Genomic DNA, 11260 nt, shown 5'->3' with positions numbered 1-11260 from the left:
ACACACACAATCCAGATAAACTCAGATAAACAGTGCAACCAGTGGCTCTCACTGACAAGGTTTTACTGAGATACAGACTGACTTGTGACTTGCTATAGAATTCCTTTAGTCTACACTGGCTATGGGAACAGGAACAGCTTTCCTGTGATTCAGGATATAGAGAAACACACACACACACACACACACACACACACACACACACACACACACACACACACACACACACACACACACACACACACACGCAGTCACGCACACACACCCGCTCACACTCAGCATTCCGGACATCATGCTTCTGGGCGCTGCTTGATGTGGGAAACTTTAGAGGGGGGAGTGTTTGAATGTTTGAAGGTGGAGCACAGCTTTAGAGTTTAGTTGGAGTTTGGAACCAGACAGAAGACCTGCTGAGAGAGACAGAGACAGAGCTGTCTGCAGCTGATCCTTCATGACTTCATGCTGTACTCGCTGCTGGGATGTTGTTGTGCTTGTTTTTGTTTAGAATGGAGTGGATGTACCTCTGTTAGTGTCATACTATTTTAACTAGTCATAATTAACTTACATTTCTTTTTATCCTTTTTAATGATTTTTGTGTTGAGTTTTGCGGCGGAGATTTACATCGTTTTACATTCGTTTTTTGTCTGACAAAGTTGTCAAAGAACTGTGTGAGACATTGCGTTATGAGTCTAACAGCAAGATCTTTTATGGGACTACTAAGCGGAGGACTTTAACGTTTGCTCACGTCTTCTTTAAGTGAAGAGCAAGGATCTCTAAGTGTCTTATTAGTCTACGAAAAGAAGGACCATCTGTGGAGTTTTATGATAAGCAGCTTTGGATATCAGAGGACTTATCGGCGTGCAGTTTGGCCTCACACTGACACCCGGCATATTTGGGGGTTTGGGGGGTTGCTCTGGGCGTGTGGGACCACCACCACCAGCAGCAGCAGCGGCAGCCGGCAGCACCATGGCTGGGATCACTAGGAAGGGGTCTGGCAGACCCTCGTACTACTACAGGTTCCTTGGCAAGTCGCGCCTGCAACGCCAGCGCAGCAGGTCCCGCAGTCGCACCAGGCCAGCGGCCAGCAGGGGTAACACTGGCTCTCTATAACTATACTCTCACTCATACACTGTCCCATAATAACGCAGTGGTTCCCAAACCTTTCAGGCCATGACACCCCCTGAAATAATCATATTTGAACTGGGGAACCCCCCACCCTGACAAGCACTTGGAATTGTAGGAGTTGTAGGCATTACATTTTGTCGGACTCGTTCCCGCAGATAATTATTGTGAAAATAAACGAACTACAAGTTTGTAGATCGGCTATAAATGTGCCCCTTTCTTTGGTAATATTTGACAATTTGGTCAATGTTTGACCATTTCTTATAGTATAGTTTGTTGGTTACTTTTTTCATTTTAGAGGTACAGTATGAAAAAGGTCTTAAAAGTCCTTAAATTGTCACTTTGGAAATGTGCAGATACCCTGTATACACTTACACTGTATGTTGGTTTGTTTACTGTTGAGTGAGTAATCAATGTTGCACATTGAGCTAATCACCTGGGGACCTCCGAAATCATTTGGGGACCCCCTGGGGGTCCCGACGCCCACTTTTGAGAGCCTCTGCCATAATGTCATCAACATACCCAATAATACTAATTCTATCACAAATGATTATGGCATCAGATCATTCACCTCAGATTATAGGGCTGTCCTCCACTTCAAGCAATTCTTAGTCAACTAATAGGAATTTGTCGACTAATAATGAACCAAAATAATTATTGAATACAATCATGCAGCGACCGGCCTTAAATTGCAGGTTGGTGAGGTTGAGAACTGAATATTATTATGTTCATTTCACAATGGCTACTGGCTATTGAAAGTTATAGAGTTATAATTAAAGTTATATAAGTAATAATTACTTCCAGGCACACTAGTACTTGGAATGGGGGGAAAAAAATACCTAAAAACTAACAATGTCTTTGGTCACATACGACCAAACTGACGGCTTAATAATTGTTTGCCAAAGTATCAGAAGAGTTAATTGTCACTATTCATGTCGTTAACACTTCTTTTGTCCATGGGTTAAAGATTCTGTCACAACATTAATAAAAAAGAATCCAACTTTTGCTCGGCTTTGCTGCACTAGCTGTTACATGACTGTACTGTTATGTGTTAGAGCTGTGTGAGTGAGATGACATTTTAGTGTGAGTCTTCACACAATGATGCTATTCAGTTTGGACAACTTAACAAGTGACAGCTCGCAGCTTTGTGTCAACCTGCTGCTTGTTCTACCCTGCGTGGGCGCTGCTCTGCCTGCACGGTGAACCGTTCCTGTTACTGTTAGCAATCCAACAACTTTTCAGTCATTGTTAGTCGATCACTTATACTGTGTTAAACTCGAATTTGTGTTCGAGTTAGTGCTCGTGAAAATGCAAAAAAATATTTGACAAAAGTTTTTTAGTTGAAATTCCGTTTTTTTTCCAGCAAGCAACATGGTGTCGCTGTCGGGCAGAAACCTTGTATCTCCATATTAAATTGTTTTTGTAAATTATTGCCCTACTTCGTCATACAGTGTCACACAAAAGTCATGCTGCCTGGGCAAGACCTAGCCAGTTGAGTGTCTGAACGGAAGTATACTGAAATTTGGCGAAAGTACCGCCCAAGGACTTCTGGAATGAAACAAGTGTTGCAATTTGTTCGAAAAAGATCGTTTCTGGGGGGAAATACGTACGACGAAAGTCCCACCCCTATAGACACCCTCAGCATTAGGTCGTGACCACGCTTTTCTCCTCTGAGATGAGTAAAGGCTGGGAACACAAAAGTAGGAAAAAATAGCAGATCTACAAGCGCAAAAGAGCTTGTAGATCTGCTATTTTGTTATTTGAATCCTGAAAAGGAACAGTTTTGGACATACTATGAGGTTTCCATCCAGACAGCAACGATGGTCGTGCGGTCAAAAGTATGTGTTAGGCTTCAGTGAGGCATTTGAACTGTCATTACCATTGTTCCGTTTATCTGCGTCCTTGAGAGAACTCTCTTCCAAAAGCTTTTACTTGATGTCTCTGCTGCCGTTCAATATTTTGTTTGAACTGCAAGGTTACAGTGATAACTCAGTGGCTTTAAACTTGTGCCTGGAACATTAAATCCCTGCGGTATCACGCTTTGCTGACATGCTGTTTTGTCCAAGTGAAGTGTGGTGGGTGGTGGTAACACATGGCCCATAGCGTATTCTTGTTTTGCTTTGATCATTTCTTAACCACTTAAAACCCTATATTCTTTGTTGGCTGGAGTCCTATAGTACGTGGCCCATGCACTCCTTTTTGGACAGAGATCCGTCTCTGTCCCAATAAACGGCCCACGGAAAAGGGGGCGTGCACTTCCATTCATATGTATACCCCTACCCAGGAAAGGGGGCGTGTCTGTTGAAAGGGGGCGTGGCTGTGGAAAGGGGGCGCGTCTGGTGGAAAGGGGGCGCGCCTGGAAAAAAGGCTCCCAGAGGGTCAGAGGGTGCTATATTTTTGGTAACGCCACTAGATTGAGGCATTATTCCATGAGTGAGTGGGTGGTGTTCCATATAACGTCACACCGTGAAATAATTTGTCTTAGCTGGTGTAGTAGCTCCGTCCTAATCTGTGTGTTCACATATTGTTCTTGTTTTCCTCCCTGTACATCAACTCTCTTGTGATTGTGAGCTTGTAGATCAGCAATTCTTTTGCCTAATGTTCACGTATTTTCACCGGATGTTCAGCTGTTATGGCCTACCCAGAATGGGCATGCTAAGGGTTCAAGTGGTTAATGCTCATTACGATGTGTCAGTGCAGGATTAACGGACAAAATGGTCCCGTCAGGCACGTAGCATCGGGCACCACGAAGGGTTAATCCGGCCCTGCGATGTGTTGCTCGTTATGGCTATAGTCAATATGCTATATTGAGAGAGAGAGAGAGAGACAGAGACAGAGACAGAGAGAGAGAGAGAGAGAGAGACAGACAGAGGTCTGTTTCTATCTCTCTGATGTCAGGGCTGCTTTGAAGTACCTCCACCTCTGTCATTCACTCTCAAAGGAACACATGCACACACAAATGTGTGTGTGCGTGTGCACACACACACACACACACACACACACACACACACACACACACACACACACACACACACACGAATACACACTCACTCACACAATAACAAACTTGCATGAATAGTCACACAAGCACGCACACACAGACAGACAGACATCCTACTCTGTCACACATACTCTTTCACACACACACACACACACACACACACACACACACACACACACACACACACACACACACACACACACACACACACACACACACACACACACACACACACACACACACACACGCTCAGCCTTGATCTGTCTAGCTAAGCTCATATAGTCCCTATACAAACCTAGCACAGACATAAGCACACACTGATGCTCAAAAGAAGAGAAAGAAAGTTGTCCCCACCTTGATCTCTGTGGAACGCCAACACAGAACAAGATTAGTCACTTTCAACCTGGCCTATTTTATCGTCTCTGTGGGGGTGGAAACCTCATACGTCCAAAACTGTTACTTTTCAGGATTCTAATTAAAAAACAGCAAGCTCGAAACGCATCGCTTCGCGCCGCGTTTCGAGCTTGTAGATCTGCTACTTTTGATACTTTTGTGTGACGCTGTAGTATGAACAAGTTGGGCGTTCATTTGTGAAAAGACACAAAAAGTTAAAATATGGAGATAAGAGGTTTCTGCCCGACAACAACAGCGATTTAGGGATGAAGTTGTTAACTCCTGCAGAAGCTCTTGAAACCATTGCCTTGTTTTTTGCTCTGAATGACGCCAGAGTCCAAATATGTATACCTGAAATGACAAAGCGACACTTTGTGGCCTGTGGTGTTTTGGGATAAAAGAAGATGAAGTTAGACATGAAGAGAGATTAGTGGAGCTGCTATCATCATCATACCGGTTGTGTTTAGCTTATTGACTACGACTTCACATTATTCTTCACATTACTGCAGACTGTGGTTTGTTTTAGTTTCAGTTTGACAATCTACTTGCAGGGACTTGAAACTTTGTTTTGAGATAGGTAACCTCAACGCACAAAAATGTCATTGTGTCATGATTTTCATTTTCGTTTTAAAAAAATATATAGAGTAGCCAATATACGACCTGAAGCCGATTCTACATGTCTCCTAAATCTCAACAGTTTTCTGAAAAACGTATGTTTCTATATCAGTGGTGCTCAATCTTTTTCATGTCCAGGACCCCCAAAATGATATGTATTTGGCCGCGGACCCCATCAAAATATTTTGTTCCAGGGACCCCCCAGAAGCAAAGATTTGAGTTAAAAATGTTCGCTTTAAAAATATATATATTAAAAGATTTGCACACATTTTCACGATTTTTCAAAAATAGCAGATCCGAGTGCCGCGCTACGAGCTTGTATATCTGCTATTTTTGAATAGCCCAAAGTGTAAAATAATGCTTTTGAGCTCAAATCTAAAAATGACACAATTCCAGGTCTTAATGGGTTAAAGGTAACTTTGAGCCTAAAGTGATTTGAGCCTAAAATAATTTTGTATTATAGCGTCGCACGAAATCACCAAAAGATCAAATTTGTAGATCTACTACTACTTTTTTTTTTTTCTCCTAAAAAGTAGAGACAATTATTTATTATTATCTTAATACCGTGTTTTAAAGCCCCATTCATACTTCGTTAAACGACGGTGTCGTGCGCAGAAAATAGCGGACCTACAAGCTCACAACACGCCGCTGATGCAGCATGTTGTCTGCTTTTTTTCTGCGCATGAAACTGTTGCGCTTTGAAGCATAAATGAGGCCTCACTTTAGAACTATGTGGTGTAATTGTCTGTTGACGTCATGCAGTAGCACTGGACATAACCACGTGTGAAACCCTAGTCATAACAGGCGAACATTCTGTGAAAATAGCTGATCCCACAATTCCACAGAGCTTGTAGATCAGCTGTTTTTGGCCAAAAGGATTTGGTGTAGAGGGAGGAAAGTAGAGGGCAATGATAGACCCCTAGTTTCAGCTCTATGGTGTGCTGACTGAAGGATAAAGTTGAGGATCATGCAATGATAGGGTTGCAACAGTTCAAAACTAATCAATTAACCCATTAAGACCTGAGGCGATTCTAAAAAAAATGTCTAATTCCTAACAGTTTTTTGGAAAAAAATCAAAAAAAATGTTTCAATAATTTTCAAAAATAGCAGATCTACAAGCTCGTAGCGCGGCACTCGGTGCCGCGCTATGAGCTTGTATATCTGCTATTTTTGAATAGCCTAAAGAAATCTAAAAGTGACACAGATGCGTTCCAGGTATTAATGGGTTAATATATATACGATCATGAAAAAACATTGATAAGCGATAATTGTATACACTAATCGATAATGGACAGTTGCAGCCCTACATGCAAATGCTCAAGTGAGTGTAGATCACTGTTCTCTCTCTACTCTCTTCCTCTATAAACTATTCACTCCTCAGAACATTTCCCTTTTTGTTGCTGTAAAAGATGCATGGATCTCTGGCTCACACTGGAAGCTATAGTGTTAAATATGTAATGCAGCTTGTCTCTACTATGCTCTGCCCTTATTTGCCTTGTTGTAACCGACATAAAGACGCGTTTTAAAAGCTGCAGGCGGTTATATTATGTACCCTGGAGCTAGTAAATGTGTAAAATGCAGTCAGCAGGCTCAGCCACACATAAAACGCTGTTGTTCATGCAGGAATGAACATGCCCCACCATGGGTTTTTTATATGTCAAGGAAGTACCCCCCCCCCCGTGATCTTTATGTAGTCTCTGTGTGCGCGTGTCATACGTGTGTGTGTGTGTGAGTGTGTGTGTGCTTGTATTGCTATTGCTATACTTGTGAGGGCCAAATGACCCCCACAAGTATAGTATAATTTGAGAAATAAACATTGTAAGGAAAACACATTTCCTTGTGCTCACAAGATAAATGGCAGTTTAATGGTTAACTTTAGCTGTGTGCTGTTGTCATACACCGAAAATTGTAGATCTGCTATTGCATTAGCGACAGAGGGAGAGAAAAGGAAAGCTTACGCCATAGTGATGGTTCCCGTATCAAATCAGATCTACAAGCTACTAGTGTTGACATTTCCATAATAAAATACCTCTTATCTCAGGGCAGCAGTGGGAAAGGGAACATTGACAGAGGGACAGAGGGGTATGTCGTGATCCGTCCTGATGTCACAGTGCGCCTCGAAGACTTCATGTTACTTCATGTCTGATCGTCATACGGAACACACACTGACATTGTCTGGTCTTGTCTGGTCTGGTCCACCTCTACATTTCTCTGTATATTATAGAGAGAAATACTATCTGTCTGTATGTGTGTGCGTGTATCTCTCGTCACGTTACTTCATGAGAGTGAATACTGATTAGTTTCCTCAGAATATGGTAGAATATGGAGATAAGAGGTCTCTGCCCGACAGCAATGATGTACCGATAGAGGCTTTTGTTGAAGTAGGACACGGCTTCGTGAGACGTGTCACAAAAGGGCAGACCTCCAGGTGTGTCCTCAGAGATGTAAAGAGATAAGCTTCAACAAAAAATGCTGCCGTGCAAAGCCTGACAGCAGTAACTCTCTCACTTTTGGTTGAAATAGAATTGTTTCTGGGGTCAAAGGTCAACGGCCTCTGAAGGCTTAGTGTCAATGTGTCCTTGAGCATGACATTTGACCCCTGACTGCACCTGTTGAGCCGGTTGGTGGTGCCTTGCATTGTTTTGTCAACTGTCTGTGTGCGTGTGCGTGTGCGTGTGCGTGTGCGTGCGTACGTGTTGTTTGTATTGGTCTACTACTACTTGATGCTCTAAATCAGGGGTCCTCAAAAGGGGGTCCGGGGACCCCTAGGGGGTCGTCACTCAGAGTTACTACAGGGGGGCCGCCAAATCTTTGAGTGATAATAATAATTAAAAAAAATAACCACTTGAACCGTAACATCCCTATTCTGAGGGGAACTTCAGCTAAAAATAGCAGATCTACAAGCTCACGACGCCTTGTAGTTCGGCTATTTTCAGCAGAAAGGTTTGGTGTACCGGGATAAAAGAGCAAACTAAGAGTGAAAGGGCAAGTTCACTATGTAATGACGGTTTAAGTGGTTTAAATGTCTGAACATACACATTAACATGAATCTAACATACACTGATGAAAGTCTGTGAAGCTATCTATGAAATCTCGGAAAACGTTTAATCTGCAACACAATTTTATACAATATGTAGTGGGGGGGTCCCTGCTTCATCTCTCTCTCAGCTAAGGGGTCCTTGGGCTGAAAAACGTTGAAGACCCCTGCTCTAAATAGCTCTCTGTCTTGGTTTTCAGTCTTGTCTCATTTCACCTCTTTATCATCTTCCTCTTTTTATGGGGGAGACTTGCATCACGTCCCATAAGCACCTGCTGCCAAGTGTGTCTCTGTCACTTCCTCTATCTGTGTGTGTCACACACACACACACACACACACACACACACGCACACACACGCACACACACACACACACACACGCGCACACACACACACACACACACACACACACACACACACACACACACACACACACACACACACACACACAGAGAGAGAGAGAGAGACTCCAGAAATACAGCAGATGTTTAGGGTTGGCACATTTTGACTTTTTCCTGAAATGACAGATGTGGTGTTTTGAGTGAGACCACCAGCTGTGCTGTACACTAAATCAGCCCGTAAAACACATCACATATCACACTGTATCCACTTGGCCATCTCTCTAACGACAAGAGGAAACTGCTTGGAAGTAACTCTCCAGTGCTTTTCACTTACTGGAAGAGCATTATTGTTTGTGGCTGTCGTCGGGCACTAACCTTGTAGCTCCATACGTCATCTTTTTTTTTCTTCTTTTTGTAAATCAATGGCCTTACAGTACAGTACTTGATGCTTTTGGATTTGAATCCTGAAAAATGTTGGACATATTTCCACCCGACAGAGACGATAATGTTGGCTGTTAACGGGCAGTAACCTTTATCTCCATATTTCAACTTTTATGGGCTTTTTTTGGTTGTAAATGAATGGCCTACTTCGTCGTAGAGCTTGGGACTAAATAATAACTAAATTTAATCCATAGGAACACAGGTTCTTGCTTTTTGTCATTTCCGGAAAAGTAACTGTTTTTGGACATGCAACAAGAAGAGCTTATTAACACATGGTATCATGCGTAGATCCCCTATTTTCACTATATTTGAAATGGGACTTAAGTGGTTAATTCCAAATTTTCTTATTTTCTTTTCCCCCTTCCTAGCAATGTAATGGAGTGAAAGTCCTAAATATATATATATTTTTAAACACACAAATACTCAAGTAGCCTAAAGTACGTTACTCAAGTTACTCAAAAATATACTTATGTACAGTACTTCAGTAAATGTGCTCTGTTACTGTCCACCACTGAAAATAACTCACCAATGCATTTACAGTTACTGGAAGAGCATAATATTCATGCTGAGTGAGTGGGCTTTAGCGACAAGAATAAGCGCTTATTAAAAAACGTATTATCATGTCAGTGGATTTGGCCTTGGCTGATTGTTAGTGTAATTATGATGGAGGCAGATAGTTTCCTCTCTCTCTCTCTCTCTGTGTGTGACTGGTGGGAAATGAGAACAGAAATCAGCAGACGCTTTACTTGGGAAGGGTAATTGGCTGCAACCAGTGGTGTAAAGTAACTACATTAATTTACTCAAGTACTGTGCTTAAGCACAATTTTTAGGTATTTTTACTTTACTCGAGTGTTTTCGATTTTCTACTTTTTACTTCTACTCCGCTACATCTCAGAGGCGAATATTGTACTTTTCACTCCACTGCAATTATTTTTAAAGTTAAGTTACTATACTTTGTAGATTTTAGTTATTGTTACAAAACGGACATTAACCACAGACAAACCAGACCTATATACATCTCAACCATTTGAAAATAGCAGATCTACCAGCTCGCGATGCGACGCATTGTGAGCTTGTAGATCCGCTATTTTCAAAAGATTTGTATACACTGATTCATTTGAAAACTTATGAAATTGGACATTCTGTACAATGAGTAGCCTACTTTCTACTTTTGGTACTTTAAGTACATTTTGATGCCGATACCTTTACTCAAGTACATTTTGAATATGGGACTTCTACTTGTAACAGAGTATTTCTACAGTAGGCTACATTGCAGTATTGATACTTTTACTTAAGTAAAACATGTGAGTACTTCTTCCATCACTGATTAGTTTCCTCTCTCTCTGTTTGTCACACTGGTGGGAAGTGAGAACAGAAATCTGACGTTTTACTTGGATAACATATTTGGCTGCAACAACACTGAGCTTTTCATCATGACCAGTGTTGCCATGTCTGCTTATTATAAGCGACTTTGGGCTTGTTTTTCTGTAAAGGTGCTTGTAAATATTGGTACTGTAGTTACGGGTTGCGTTTTTTTTTTGGCTTGTTTTTAAAGTGTAGTTGCTTATCTTGTTTCCTAAATGTTGTTTAAACATTTCCATGTCAAGGACCCCCCAAATTAATATGTAATAGTCCGCAGACCCCCCATCATGCCAGGGATCCCCGTACCAGATTAGTGTTGTTAAAAGGTTTCAAAAATATTTCAAACTCTTCACTTTTTTCCCCAAGATTTTTTTGAAAATAGCAGATCTACAAGCTCACAACGCGATGCGACGCGTTGTGATCTTGTAGATAGGCTATTTTCAAATAAACGATGTACAGTATATAGGTTTAAAGTGCTCATGTGTTTGTCGCTTCTTTTGGGCTTGTTTTCATAGGTCTGATTGCGTATTTCTCTCGCAATATCTGGCAACACTGATCATGACACAGTTTCCCATTCTCTGGTCAGGTTTTACATCCAAACAAAGGAAACTGGGAAATGACTGTGGCTCTTGAGATATTATGACATAAGTATTTATGCCTACTATAACGTTTAGCCAGGTTGATATACTGAAGTCGACCATTGTTCCATAGTGAAATCATTTTTCCCGCGGGTTTGTTTTTAAATGAGATGAGTCTGCTCAGCTCTTTTTGTTGATCATTCCTCTCAGAGATTAAGATGTGTTCTACCAGATCAGTGGCCTTGTGGTTAAAGTGTTGGGAGGTCGGGGTTCAATCCCCAGGACGGGTCATAGAATAGAATAGAATAGACTTTATTTTATTTGCACGAATGCATAGGAAATGTTGGAGCTCGGCTCCCAGGGTCAGCATTTAAAAA

At 41.7% G+C, this 11260-nt stretch overlaps 1 protein-coding gene across 1 annotated transcript in view; it reads left to right on the top strand.

Annotated features, from left to right (window-relative positions):
• The first annotated feature begins 455 nt into the window (after positions 1 to 455).
• Positions 456 to 11260, top strand: part of LOC308078746 (disabled homolog 2-interacting protein-like) — a 209859-nt gene continuing 199054 nt past the window's right edge. The window contains exon 1 of the mRNA XM_080420079.1: positions 456 to 1084. Coding sequence (XP_080276205.1) covers positions 961 to 1084 — 124 coding nt within the window. The 5' untranslated portion in view covers positions 456 to 960. The remainder of the gene's footprint in view (positions 1085 to 11260) is intronic.

The sequence above is a fragment of the Gymnoscopelus braueri genome (assembly GCF_963280865.1).
Source record: "Gymnoscopelus braueri genome assembly, chromosome: 22".
Taxonomy (NCBI): Eukaryota; Metazoa; Chordata; class Actinopteri; order Myctophiformes; family Myctophidae; genus Gymnoscopelus; species Gymnoscopelus braueri.
The sequence above is the reverse complement of the archived record's forward strand: the minus strand, read 5'-3'. Positions and strand labels throughout refer to the sequence as shown.